The 15418-nt window shown below is 34.6% G+C and overlaps 2 protein-coding genes across 10 annotated transcripts in view; one reads left to right on the plus strand and one right to left on the minus strand.

Annotated features, from left to right (window-relative positions):
* The window catches only part of prodhb (proline dehydrogenase (oxidase) 1b), a 48988-nt gene extending 43699 nt beyond the window's left edge, over positions 1 to 5289 (minus strand). For all 9 annotated transcript variants that reach the window (XR_012406715.1, XR_012406714.1, XR_012406712.1 and 6 more), the window contains exons 1-2: positions 4904 to 5289; positions 1628 to 1836 (exon numbers count right to left, since the gene is read on the minus strand). Coding sequence is in view for 3 of the 9 variants with exons in the window: in XM_073951975.1 (XP_073808076.1) it covers positions 1628 to 1836; positions 4904 to 5188 (494 nt within the window). In the remaining 6 variants the exon portion in view is untranslated. The remainder of the gene's footprint in view (positions 1 to 1627; positions 1837 to 4903) is intronic.
* Positions 5290 to 12043: 6754 nt separating this feature from the next.
* The window catches only part of scarf2 (scavenger receptor class F, member 2), a 74366-nt gene continuing 70991 nt past the window's right edge, over positions 12044 to 15418 (plus strand). The window contains exon 1 of the mRNA XM_073951983.1: positions 12044 to 12742. Within this exon, the coding sequence (XP_073808084.1) occupies positions 12588 to 12742 (155 nt within the window). The 5' untranslated portion in view covers positions 12044 to 12587. The remainder of the gene's footprint in view (positions 12743 to 15418) is intronic.

Here is a 15418-nt window from a genome sequence, read left to right on the forward strand (position 1 = left end):
CCGGCCCTCCAGGAACAAGTTTGGTGACTACTGGCTTAGAGTGTAATTGTGCTGTTTTTGTGGCTGTCGCTTTAAATTCAAATGAGATTATGCTCTTTTCAAAAGAGGGCGGAGCAACAAATGCCTGTGTGTCAGTATAGTGGCAGATTCAAAAATAAGATTAACATACTATATGCTAATGAGGGAGAGATTGTCACTTATGGGCGGGGCATTCCCCCTCTGATCACATGTACAAAAAGGAGAATGTCAATCAAAGTGTTTCTGCTTCTGTTTTTATCAAGTGTAATTTAAAAAAATAAAATCAATACATTTTTACTAAAAGAAGCTGGTCATATTCACAGACTGCTGCCACAGAAATGTTTAAACCCCATATAAAGGTGATGTGTGCTTAATAGGTCCCCTTTAAATGGAAAAATAAACTTTAATGATTGCCCCCCCCCCCCCCAAAAAAAAAACTGGAAAACAGTAAATACCAACAAAGAAAAAAAAACTTAACAAGCTGCTTTAAATTAAGCTAATCAAGTGCTATGGAACAAAATAATTGCACACATTTATATTCCACTCACACACTGATCACTGATTTATTTATTTGCCCATTAATTAGTCAAGTTTGGCTTGTGTGCTCTGCAAATAAATGCCAGAAAACGAATTAAAGGGATAGATCACCCAAAAAAGACAATTTACTCTCCCATCGAGTCCTTCAAAATCTTTAGAGTATCTCTGAAAAGAAGATGTTTGGAAGAAAGCTGAAAAACTGTAAACATCTTCAGTAGGAAAGACAAATACTATGGAAGTGAATGGTTACAAGTCTCCAATATATTTTTATATATCTTTTTTAGTGTGCGTGTTCAACAGAAGAAAGAAAATCAAACAGGTTCGAAACGAGTAATTTAATTTATTTTTTTCATTTTGAGGTGAACTATGCCTTTAAGATAATCAACTGAACATCTTGAACAACATTCTACTATCAAGATGAAATAATTTAAATAATTTAATAATTTAATGTTTTATTGTAAATGATTACAATTACAAAATCCATGCTAGGAAAAGCAAATAAAATGAGGTCAATGGATACAGGTGTTCAGCATTCCTCAAAATATCTACTTGTGTTCAACAGAAGAAAGAGAAACTCAAACAGGTTTGAAATGACCAGGTAAACTTTTTTCCTCATTTTTACAACATCAACTTCCATGCTAAGAAAAGCAAATAAAATGCAAGTCAATGGTTACAGGTTTTCAGCATTCTTCGAAATATATTTTTTTTGTGTTCAACAGACAAAACAGGTTAACCCTTTGAAATAATTAGCAGAACAACAATCTTCAACAACAATCTCCTAAAAAAATCTAATATAATTTACATAATTTATATGTAAATATGTATGTATTTAGATTTTTTAAATACCAGTGTGCAACAGCATCCATGCAAAGAATTGCAAATATAATTGAAGTTAATGGTTAAAAGTTTTCAGCACTCTTCAAAACATCATATTTTGTGTTCAACAGAAGAAAAGAAAAACACTAATAGACTTGGAACAAGTATAGAGCGAATAAACAATGACAGAATTAAAGTTTTTGGGTTAATATTATTTGAAACCTGGTCGTTTGATCTTGTTTACATCAAAACTTACTCCATTTCTTTCCTTTCAGCCTCTTCCTGTGAGAGATCCTCTTCTACACTGTAATCCAGCACAGCTCCCACTCCATACGCCTGGTTCTTCTGTACGACCGGCCTGATGGACTGATGGTCCTCGCCTGCCACAAACTGACCGTAGAACGTCATCTTCATAAACTGCTCAAACATTTTCTGGCCCAAGAGCTTCCTGCTGAGGTCTATTATCTAGAGGTGACAAGAACAAAAGTGCTTACCAAACATACATTTAAAGTCAACATTATTAAACCTCCTCTGATTTATTTCCCATTTTACAAATATTTCCCAAACAATGTTTAACGAAGCAAGACATTTTTTAATAGTATCACTGATAATATTTTTTCTTCTAGAGAAGGTCTTTCTTGTTTTATTTCGGCATAAATAAATGTAGTTTAAAATTTTATAACCATTTTAAGGTCAATGTTATTAGCCATCTTAAGCAATATTTTTTTATTGATTGTCTGTAGAACAAACAATCATTATACAATAATGTGCCTATTACGCTAACATGCCTAATTAAGCTTTTAAATGTCACTTTAAGCTGAATACTAGTATTCTGAAAAAATGTCTAGTAAAGTATTATTTACTGTCAACATGGCAACAAATAAACAGGATAAAATAAATCAGCTATTAAAAATTAGTTGTTAAAAAACTATTATGTTTATACATGTGTTGAAAAAAATCTTTCTGTAAAACAGAAATCAGGGTGAAATATAATATAAAGGGGGGCTAATAATTTAGCAGGGCTAATGATTCTAACCTACTGTACATGTAAAAGTATGATCTTAAATCATATTGAACAATATTTATTAACTGCAAATGAGATTTTTTTTTCTTTTGCAAAACTCTCAGAGATGGACATGATGTTTGCTAGAACTGAGCCCAGGTGAATCCTAGTGGGTCCATGGAAATGTTTGGGAAAAAAAGGTAACAAACTAATTATTTAATTAATAAAACAGATTAGAAAACCTTAAAAAAAATACATAAATCAAATTGCATTCAAATAAATACATGTTGAATAAATTAGCAAGACAAAACATTAGATTAAAATTATGTATAGGCTACATTTTAATTAAGTCTAAGCAATAAATGCAGAAAAAATCCTCAAATAAATAAAACATAATAAATAAAACAAAACTAATTTAAGCAAATTAATCAACTTTAGATTAGACAAATACATACAAATGATATCAACATTAATAATCAAAAATATTTAAATAAGTAAATAAAGAAATAAGTACATTACGAAAAATGGCTCGAAATGCATTGATGCATCTTAAAAGACTAAATATCTAAAACATATTTCAGGCCTTTTTAAGATTATACACATTTTCACTGTTCAAATCTGGTCTTTGTGCAAGAAAATGTATACTGTAGATGCCTTTACATGTTTAAATGGGGTCCCATGCATAAGAATAATTATATTTGAGGGTCTGTAGATAATCTGTAAAGATTGTTTAATAAATTCAATTCAAGTTTATTTGTATAGCACTTTTCATAATAATTATAGTTTCAAAGCAGCTATGCAAAAGGTGCACATTATTGTATTGCAACCAAATTTAAAAAAGTTAAGGTTATTAGTTACCATAAATTTATTAGTTGCTAATAACTTTAACTAATTAACTAGTAACTCTAAAACGTACACTCGCCGGCCGCTTTATTAGGTACACCTGTCCAACTGCTCATCAATGCAAATTTCTAACCAGCCAATCACATGGCCTGTAGACATGGTCAAGACAATCTGCTGCAGTTCAAACCGAGCATCAGAATGAGAAAGAAAGGGCATTTAAGTGACTTTGAATGTGGCATGGTTGTTGATGCCAGACGGGCTGGTCTGAGTATTTCAGAAACTGCTGATCTACTGGTATTTTCACACACAACCATCTCTAGGGTTTACAGAGAATGGTCCGAAAAAAAGAAAATATCCAGTGAGTAGCAGTTATGTGGGCACAAATGCCTTGTTGATGCCAAAGCTCAGAGGAGGATGGCCAGACTGGTTCCAGCTGATAGAAAGGCAACAGTAACTTAAATAACTACAGCTACAACCGAGATATGCCGAAGAGCACATCTGAACACACAACATGTCCAACCTTGAGGCGGATGGGCTACAGCAGCAGAAGACCACACCGTGTGCCACTCCTGTCAGCTAAGAACAAGAAACTGAGGCTACAATTTACACAGGCTCACCAAAATTGGATAATAGAAGATTGGAAAAACGTTGCCTGATCTGATGAGTCTCGATTTCTGATGCAACATTCGGATGGTAGGGTCAGAATTTGGCATCAACAACATGACAGCATGGATCCATCCTGCCTTGTATGAACAGTTCAGGCTGCTGGTGATGGTGTAATGGTGTGGGGGATATTTTCTTGACACACTTTGCGCCCATTAGTACTAATTGAGCATCGTGTCAACGCCACAGCCTACCTGAGCATTGTTGCTGACCATGTCCATCCCTTTATGACCAAAGTGTACCCATCTTCTGAGGGTTGAAACAGGATAACGTGCCATGTCATAAAGTGCAAATCATCTCAGACTGGTTTACTGAACATGACAGGCATGATGCTATCATGTCAATATGGACCAAAATCTCTGAGGAATATTTCCAGTACATTGTTGAATCAATGCCACAAAGGATTAAGGCAGTTCTGATAACAAAAAGGGGTCCAACCCGGTACAAGTAAGGTGTACCCAATAAAGTGGTGTATAATATATATATATATATATATATATATATATATATATATATATATATACATAATTAACCTGCAGTTACGGAGTATATAGGTGATTTCTGTGTGTGTACATGTTCAATGAAGTGTATTAAGTGTATGTGTTGTTCTCGAAGTCCTAGATGATTGGCATCATCTCTTCACAGGTCTTGGTTCTCATCAACTGTTTGAAAGTCAATAAACCCTTTTATGTCTGTCTATTACTGTTGTTATTAATTAATAAAGAGTGTGTGTATGTGTGTTTCTACCTTCATGTCACCTAAAGGTCAAACAGGCTTGCATGTCTGAGGTTCATTCTTCCACTGCCAGTAATCTTGAATCATGTAACTCTACACACTCACTAACCACATGACTTTTCCCTGGCATGGTGCCATCCTGTCATTGGTCTGACACACTTCAAAGCCACATGAGTAACTCTAAACAGGTCTGTCATATACAGTGCATTCAGAAACAAGCTGGCAGGGACTCCTTTTTCTTCAACGCTGCATGCCTGAACTCGTATGAGCATAAAACACACTACATACCTCTTTATTCTTATCGACCAGTATGTCATAGGAGCACAGTTTGAAAACGACCAAGCTTCTCAGCAGCTCAAGAGTGTCTTTGCTCTTGTAGGCTTCTCTGGTCAGTTCAAAGTCGATGGAGATCTTGCTATTGAAGGAGTCATGCTCACTGCTGTTAACGGACTCCTCTTGTGTGTTTGTTTTGGTTTGATGATAGCGACAAGTGGAGGTCACCAAATTTCTAAAACTTCGGTCACGAGCCGCGAACCCAAATCTGGGTAACGTTAGAGTTTTGCGGAGAGACATCAGCCCGAGACTCTAATGTTGACAATGTTCATAAAATAAAAAATGATCCACTGCTAGTGCTGAAAACCAACCGAACACATTGAACGCAACCTGTAAGTCCCGCCCCGTATTCTAGTTTGGGTTGTCTGATTGGTTCAAATCACGTGACGTTTCATGTTTACTAACTTACTGCAAGCATGACATTCCATAAAAGGGATGCCGTTGCATATATGTTCCGTAAGAGAAACGTAGGTTTCGTAACGTACGCATTACTTGATGGAGTTCGACGTAAATTATGTGGTGATACCGGACAAATACAGTGCATAGAAGTGGTTAACCAGGTTAAAACAGATATTCGTCTTGTTTAGCTAGCTCTTTGTTGTTAGTTTTATTTGAAGCTTCAATAACAAACAAAATCGAACCTAAACCGAAACAATGCCAGTGATAGTAAACAGAGCACGTTAATTTATATTATAAACACATATAAAACAGTTAAAAGGGAGGAACAAACATAAATAAATAAAACAAATAGAGCAAGAGGAAACGAGGACTGTATGTATATCCGTGATAAATCCAAAATAATTATAACATATTCTACGAATCTATCCCTTATTGTTTTTTTAACTAATCTAGGAGATATAATAAATAAATTAATTATCTTATCTTGACGTGAAAGTTTGTTGTGTATGTTTCGTTAAGTTAACAGTGGAGGGAGCTGTTGCATAGTTTAAGCAATTCATTTTTACAAGACTGGGTGTAAATATATGGATGTCATGTATAACAGGCCTGTAGCCAGCCTGAAACGGGTGGTTCTTTTTTCTGAAAAAGTGGACAGTTTTTTGCTGCTATTCGCCTCGTTTTCTATTCAATTATGCATTTAAGTGATATTTTTTAGAGTTAATCTGGATCAGCTTTTCGGATTGTGATAATGGCCACACTTTTTGCTGATGCACCAAAAATATTTCCTACAATTTTGTCAAAGTGCTCACCGTACTTTTTTACTACAAAGTATTTATTTACAAACTTGGATTTAAACTAAGTTAATCCAGTTTTATAAATATTGTTCTGAGTTTAACAAGAAAATGAATAAACAAATATAAAAAAATACTTATTTTTAAATACAAATTTATTATCATTCAACATTTAAAAAAAATATATGAATCTGGTAAATCTTGTTTTAAAATAAACTGTAGCCTATATGGGCAAATAAAAACTGGCCAGTGGTCATTCAACTTTTGAATTCAGAATTTGGCCACTTAAAGCCTTCTTCTGTCTCTATATGTCACAACTTATGATGGCATAGCAGTCAAAAATTAGATAAATTGAATCATATAGAGGTCGGATTCTAGACCTTGTCAGTGGGGGGTGGGTGGGTCTTCCGAAAATTAAACTTGTAAAAAAAAAAGTTCAAGCAAAAATTTAAATAATATAATTTCCTAACGTTACACTTTTTTCCCAAACCTTATCTGAGTTTTTTTCTTCTGTTAAACACACACACACACAATCTATTTTTAAGAATATGAAAAAAAAAAAAAATAGCCAATTATCTCTATAGCATTTTTCCATGGATGCCAGCACCTGCCGGTTTCCAACATTCTTCAAAATATCTTTTGTCTTGAGCAGAATAAATTAAATCAAACAGGTTTGGAATGACTTGTGTGAGTAAATGGTGAATACAATTTTCATTTTTAATGAATTTTATGAAAAGAATGGAAGAGCTCTTTCATCTTTAATGAGATGTAAGCAGGGTACGATAATAAAAGCTTAATCCCCCTGAAGGACATGGGGGGGGGGGGGGGGGGTGGTAATTAATAGTGAGAAAGCTTTCTCTGCTCTGTATCTTAAATAATAATATTAATAATTTAAATAATAAAAAATACAAATATTTGTTTTACCACCCCACAACAGTTCATAGCGCATAATCTAATCACAATAATCTAGATCAGTGTTTCTCAAACTGTGGTAAATGTACCACTAGTGGTACGCAGGCTTCCTTCAAGTGGTACGTGGAGCAATTGCTGAATAATAAAAGTAAAAATATAGCTGCAAGCAGCAATTAACGGGGGTCAAGCAGTTTAGCAGGGTAAGGTCATATAGCAGTTAGGACGCCTATAAGTAGTTTATTCGACAACGAAATATACGATCAGAGTGTTAAAGTTTATAGATTGAGCTAACAAATGTTTAATTAAACATTCCAAAAAACTATTTCGGTTTTTTACATATTGGCAAATTTTTAATGAACAATTTGAGTGACCGCTTTTATGTCAAAGTGACCAGTATAAGCAGCCCTATGATATAATGTGTAGATCGAGTCATGGCACCTTAGACAAAGACATGACATGTCAAATTGTAAGTTAATCAGATAAATGGTTACTCAGATACAGTGATTTTACAATGTATAGCGCCATCATGTGGCCATTGTCTACGAGTTTTATGCTATGACCTTAGACTGACCTCTTGCATATGTGTAACAAGTTTGGTGAAGATATTTTAATTCCTTCATGAGTTATGGCTATTTTAGCTCTTCTTAATAAAAATGACAAAAGAGCAGTGAATAAGCTATTAGTGATCTCCTACTGCCATCTAGTGGCCACGGTGTAATTTATTTATGTGATTACAGCCTTTTAGGTGTGCATAAACATATCCCTTCTATAATTGAGCATGTTTTAACTGTATAAAATGAAAAATTTGTATTTTATTAAAATAATTAAAAGTCTACAGAGTAAAAAGTGTGAAAAGCTTTGACTAAATTTGATCTTAAATGCATTAACCGTGTTTATGCCATGTCAGTTTGGGATTCAGAATGAATCATTAACATTACATTACATTCTTTGTTATAGAGCAGTAAAATAAACATCAAGTGGTCTGTTACTGCCATCTAGAAGCCACAGTAGTGATTTTCTTTACATGTTTTAAAACAAGGTGTTTAATCATAGAACCAGTTTTACCCATTAGAATTATTATGAAGAGGTTAACTGGGACCAAATTAGATGTTTAATGCATAACAGTGTTTACATCAGGTCAAAATGTGATTCAGAATGATCCTAAATGCAATTTCCCTGACTTTAAACTCAAAAAAAGTAAAACAACAAAGGTATGCAAATGTTTTGAACAATAAATAAGTGGTCTTGTTGTGACATCTAGTGGTTAGAAATGGTAGGTGACAGTTAAAAGTCTGTGTTACAGTGGCTAAAATGATAGAATATTGAAAATGTGTTTTTGAGATCTTTAAACATCCAAGATGGACAAAAAAAATAACTTATAAATCATTTCAGTGATAAGTGTGTAAATGAAGCACATTTACTTCATTTTTAAGCCATTTTAGCATGTTTTTAGAACCATTTCCACTATTATAGCGCCACCTATAGCCCAATCTCCACAAGATTTTGCATGTTTATTCACATTGATATGCCACATCTGCTCACCAATTTCTGTGATGTTTTGGGTTTTCCTTATTGGTTTACAGGCATGTAGGTTCGTGTAGACACACCCCTTTTGTTAATGAGCCTGTTACAGCTATCTAAAATGGAAAGTTCAACTTTTTTTTTTGATAATTATTGATCTACTCAGTCCAGAGGTTCATACAACACTGGTTTCGTTGCGATTGAGTTAAAAACCAGGGACTAGTTCGCAAAAGTAGGTTTTGTTTATATTGATGGTTTTTTAATGAACAGTTTGAGTAACAGCAGTGGTTTTAGTCTCAAACTGTTCAGTATGAGCAGACCTATCATATGATATATAGATTGAGTGTTTTTAGTGAAATAGTGTGTAAATGAAGCAAATTTACTTTATTTTTAAGCAATTTAGCATTATTTAAAGACTATTTTTGCTATTATAGCGCCACCTATGGTTTGATCTTCACAAAATTTTGCAAGTTTCTACACATTGATATGTCACACGTGCTCATCAATTTCTGTGATGTTTTGAGTTTTTCTCATTGGTTTACAGGCATGTAGGTTCGTGTGGACACGCCCCTTTTGTAAATTAGCCTGTTACAGCAAGCCAGAGTGAAAAGTTCAACTTTTTTTTGATAATTATTGATCTACACAGTCCAGAGATTCTAACAACACTGGTTTCGTCGCGATTGAGTGAAAAACCAGGGACTAGTTCGCAAAAGTAGGTTTTTCCTATATTGATGAATATTTAACGAACGGTGTGAGTGAGAGCAGTGGTTTTAGTGTCAAACTGTTTGGTATGAGCAGGCCTATCATATGATATGTATTTTGTGTGGTTTTGCAAAAGGTTGTGTGATACACAACCCATTACACCTTAAAATTGTGTAAAATCGCCCCCTAGTGGCCGATTTCTTTCAAAATTCTTACAGACCTCTAGGTCCATAAGTCGAACATACCCAGCGAGTTTCGTTCCGATCGCTCATCGTTAACCTTGCTAAATGGCTGCACAATTTTAATTGGCTAATGGCGGCCATGTTTTTTGAGATGTGTCATTGTCCTTATAATATGTCATGGCAAACTGGTCAAAGACACTGCATGCCAAATTTCAAGCTGATCGGACTAACGGTTGTAAGGTTAGGGTCATTTTATGGTTTTTAAGCTTTATAGCGCCACCATGTGGCCAAAGTCCGCTGTTTTTGCACTGTCACCTCAAATTGAGCATATACATGTGTGTACCAAGTTTGGTGATGATATCTCATTCCGTTCAAAAGTTATAGCTCCAATTAGCATTTAGCTTCAATTAGCATCGAACATTGTTGTGTACTGTTTCGAGTGAGAATAAAAATGTCAACTTTTTTTTGATAATTATTGATATTCAGTGTCCAGAGAACATTTGAGAGCTGGTTTGGTTTAGATTGAGTGAAAAACCTAGGACAAGTTCGTAAAAGTAGGTTTCGGATAAATCGCGATGTAGCGGGAAAACGGTGCGTCGTAGAGCAAAAATTTCTGCTATACACTTTTGTTCAGGTTAACCCAAGGATTCAAAAAATGTAAAGTTTTTGAGTCTACGACAAACGGTGAACGAACAGCGGTAAAAAATGTCCAAAATATTGGTTTTTGGCGCCATAGCGCCACCTATGGTCCGATTTGGCTGATCTTTGGTGAGGATGTAGTGTACCGGAGTACTACAATCTGGCCAAGTTTCAGCTCTCTCGGACTTACGGTTTGGTCTGGGCAATAGTGACTTCGGCAGAATAATAATAATAATAATAAAAACTTTAACAAATACAATAGGGTTTCAGCGCTTCGCGCTTGACCCCCTAAAAAAAAAATAACCACTTTGATCTAAATTCTAATTTAGGAATGTAAATCAAATTTATATATTTGAAATAAAAGTTAATGTTTAGATTTCAAAGATATATGTTGCATATATATATTTATTATTTGTATTTTTAAAAATGCATCAAAAATATTATACATGAATATGATGACATAAGCATATATTTACGCGGTTTAAGGAACATTTCCAGATTTTGATGAATAGGCTGCTATATGATAATAATTTACATTAAAGTACAGCAGTTTTCTTTTCACTTTTTAGGATCAGTGCCATTTTTAACTTTTAAAAGCATATTTTAATTTAAACGTTAACGTTTTATTTATTTTTTACCTGTAAGCACAGTAGGGCTACAGTGTTAATGTTCAAACTATTATTAACGTTTAAATTGGCTGACAATAATAAATATTCCTAATAAGAAGAATTAATCTGCCGTTTTTGAACTGTGCAGAGCTGTAGCTATACATAATTAGGTCTATATGCTACTGTATTTCAATGGTTATTATGGTGGTACTTGGAGAGACAATTTTTTTGAGGTGGTACTTGGTAAAAAAAAGTTTGTGAACCACTGATCTAGGTGACTGATTGACATATTAAGTGTCTTTACAAAACATTTTGTTAATTAAAATAGCCTTTTGGATGCAACTTCTAAAATAGCTAATCAGAGGTTACTGTAGGTCAGAATACACTGAATATCACTCAAAACACTGAAAACACTTTTCACATATATGATGAAAATCATCTTTTGAGAGCTGTTTGGACAGAATTGTATGTAGGGGTAGAAAAGGTGCACTTTTACGTTTTATTAATATTCTAGATATATTTTAAATAGATACAGTTGAAGCCAGAATTATTAGTCCCCCTGAATTATTAGACCGCTTGTTTATTTTTTCCCCAATTTCTGTTTAATGGAGAGAAGATTTTTTTCAACATATTTCTGAACATAGCAGTTTTAATAACTCATCTCTAATAACTGATTTTTTTAATCTTTGCCATGATGACAGTAAATAATATTTGACTAGATATTTTTCAAGACACTTCTATACAGCTTAAAGTGACATTTAAAGGCTTAACTAGGTTAATTAGGGTAACTAGGCAGGTTAGGGTAATTAGGCAATTTATTGTATAACATTGGTTTGTTTTGTAGATTATTGAGAGATAATAGCTTAAAGGGACTAATAATTTTGTCCCTAAAATAGTGTTTAAGAAATTAAAAACTGCTTTTATTTTAGTCGAAATAAAACAAATAAGACTTTATCCAGAAGAAAGAATATTATCAGACATACTGTGAAAATGTTCTTGCTCTGTAAAACATCATTTGAGAAATATTTAAGAAAGAAGAACAAATTTTGAAGGGGGCAAATAATTCTGACGTCAACTGTACATAATTTTGGTTCACCGAAGCATATATTAGACAAACTAAAATTACTGAAAAAGTGGATTTGATTTGGTCGACAGTGTATAATTCGAACCCTGTAAACTTTTGCGCGCGTGCGCATAATGAGACGACGAGACTGGCAGCGTGAATACGGCGGGCATGCGGATGGGGTCAGTAATAAGGGGGGCTGAATGGCTCCATGGTTTACTCCTAAGCATAGTATAGTCACACCCACTCGATGAGGAGCTGTTCGGGTGGTTTCGGTTAGAATTTGGGAAACCGCTGCACGCCAAAGAGAGCAGGCGCACCGAATTCCCAAGAACCAAAGCCAGAGATAGGATCACTAATTAGGAATTTCCCTACTGAAAAGAGAACAACGAACCGTTTTCCCGTTTATTTTCCAAAATGGACGCACATAAAGTTTGGCAGAGTTTTTCTGTCACTTTTTGAGGCACATTTTCTCTCTGGAAAATCAGCATTTTGCAAAACAATAGCGGAAAATTTGGGAATACCACAGTGGGAGAAGTTTCCAGCAATGCAGCAGTTACATCCACTAACGCTCGGAGCGCGTAATAAAAGCAGAAGTTCTCCTCAGGAACTAGTGCTGGACGGAGGGAATAACAGTTTGGTTTTATAACTTCTCTTCGCCCTCTCCTCCTCTTTTCTTTCCTCAGCCTCTAGAGTCTGAAAGAAAGTGGATAAACGACTTATGCGGATAAAATTACTTCCAAACGCTTGAAGTCGAAGGTTTTGGGACCCCGGAGATACAGAATACCCCATCTGAACTTCGAGAGATTGTAAAAGAAAGGAATGCTGAGCAGAAGAGGCGCATGGAGAGATGCTGTTTCTTCTACCATGGATCTAAAGTGCACTTTAGCGGCTGTAGTGCTTTTGCTTATATGCTTGTGTCCAGCTTTCAGTCAAGAACTCAATCCAAAGGGCAGAAACGTGTGCAGAGTTTCAGGGTAAGTAGTAACTTTGTGTGTGTGTGTGTGTGTGTGTGTGAGGGGGGTGTTCTTGGTATTATTCTGCAAAGGCCATATTTGAATAGAAATCACATTTAATGCAGCAGTAATTGATACCAATTAAATAATGTTTTTTTTTCTGAAAACTAATTAAAATGCGTATTATGACGTAAATTAAAGCTCTTACATTAATCTTTTTGGAAACTCTTATGTGTTGTTTGTGATTTTTATATATTACAAAATGCAATGCAAATGCGACTGACCTTTAAAGCCTTATATTAAAGCTGATTTCTCATGGCATTTAATAGTAAATGATTGGAATCTGAAGTGTGTCAATCATGCTGTTTCACATCTGGGTCACTGACACACACTGAGAGAAAGGGGGCGACACGTCTGACCACTGCACTGAAGTCGTGGCACAGCTGAGAGACTGTATAAAAGCCTAGTAGAACAACAATTGCATTACTTGGTGTTGCTTCTTAAAGGACTAGTTCTCCTAAAACTGACATTTCCTTTTACTTGTTCTGAACGTTTAGGAATTTCTTTCTTCTGTTGAACACAAAAGAAGATATTTTGAAGAAAGTTGGAAACATGTAACCGTTGACATCCATAGTATTTATTTTTCCGACTATGGAAGTCAATGGTTATAGGTTTCCAGCATTCTTTAAAATATCTTCTTTTCTGTTCAACAGAATGAAATAAAACTTCATTTATGTTTAGAAACACTTGAGGTTGAGTACATTTTAAATTCAGGGTGAGCTATCTCACATCTAAAATTGCACAATAACTTAAATGAGAAAAAACAGATCTTCTAAAGTTTAATAATCTCTCAGTTTACTCAAACTGAAAGACTTGAATGATCTGTGCAGACTGCAAACTCATCTAAACACAGAGGTCATCAAGGGTGTGACATCCAACCCTGTATCCATGACCTACATTTCTTTCTTTCTAAGAACAGAGGAAGGCACATCACAATTATGATGACGACAAAAAAAGTATGAAAAAAAGGAAGTGGATAGTTCAAATACAAATTTAAATTCTGCCATTATATACTCATCCTCAATGTGTGTGAAGAAGAATATACTGACTTCTGACTTCCTTTGCGTTTATGGAATAGGACATCAATGGCTGCTTTTTTCCAACATTCTTCACAATATCTTATTTTTTGTAAATAGAAGAAAGAAATTCATGAAGTTTAGAACCACTTTAGTTTCAATTTTAAAATTGATTTAAAATTTTTGGGTGAACTAACCCTTTACAAATATCAAACTATAGAAGCATTTATAAGAACAAAACAATTATAAATATACAGTAGAGAGGAGAGAAACCTTGATTGACTTTGGCTAATGGCTTATGCCACTGTCTGTATTTAGTTAGCAGAAGAGAAAATAACTTATGTGATGAAAATTTCAGAAGGTTTTCCACGCTCAATCTGGGGCATTTTTTCCTTTTAATGCATGACTTTTTTGTGATTTGTAATTTACATTGGCATTTTTTTTTTATGTATACAATTGTGTCTAAAATACTATAGCAGAAATCAACCATTAATATGTCTAAATAGTGCCAGTAAAAGTTTGTAAATCTTTTGATTCAAACTAAATTGAAAGTTGTTAATAAAATTGTCATTAGCTATTAGGCGTGAGCCGGTATGAGATTCTGACGGTATGATAATCTTGGATAAAAATATCACGGTTGGACGGTGTTGTGATTACTGCTCTAAAATTTATTCTTTTTAAATGTCTGGGTAAAAAAACAAAAACTTTTTTTCCTCTTTGAACTCAAAATATTTTATTTTGAGAAACATTTATAATATTTTTGAGCAGTAAACATGTCAGGCTAAATAATTCAGATGTATCATTGACTTCTGCTGTCTTCATTAGTTTTAAAAACACTGATTTTTTTACAATTTAAAACAAAATCGTTGAATATCTTTTCTGCTGGAGATATTGTTGTCCTTAAAAAATTTGGTGGTTTAAAAACCATGACTTTTCCAAACCACGGTGCACCTTAAATAAAATTGTTTTCACTAAAAGTTCTTTTGTTGCATAGGGAACGCAAAGGTTCTTCTATGGCATAACCTTGTAAACCTTTCGTTTTTGTTCTTCTTAGCACTATTATTTTTCAAGATTGAAGTTGCCTACTTATACACTGCCATTGAAAGCTTTTGGACAGGATTTAAGTGAAGTTCATGATTGACCCAGCTGGCACATATTAGCTAATCGCGATTCTCCAATCAAAGGATCCTAAGTTTCTCTATATATTCTCATGTTTTCTTTTTAAAACTATCTTTGTCTGAAAGAAACCCCCCTCCTCCCTTTCTTCCCCCTTTATCTAAAATGGGTGGCACGGTGGCCCAGTGACTAGCACTGTTGCCTCACAGCAAGAATTCCAATGGCTCCGGCACCTCGCTGGACCATCTAGTATTTCTGTGTGTTTGCACATTCTCCCCGTGTCCGCATGGGTTTCCCCCGGGTTCCTCGGTTTCCTCCCACCGTCCAAATATGCTCTATATAATAGACAAAAAAAAACAAACCTAAGTCTCAACCTAAGAGTTTTGAGATCGTCCTGAGCTCAATCTCCCCTCGCCCCGCAAAGGAAGGGAGCCCTGGACTCGAGGATCGCTTGAACTCAGGACTCTCTCCTGGGACAGCATACCAAACAAGCTTTTATAAATCA

Source organism: Danio rerio, chromosome 5 (assembly GCF_049306965.1).
Source record: "Danio rerio strain Tuebingen ecotype United States chromosome 5, GRCz12tu, whole genome shotgun sequence".
NCBI classification, from domain to species: Eukaryota; Metazoa; Chordata; class Actinopteri; order Cypriniformes; family Danionidae; genus Danio; species Danio rerio.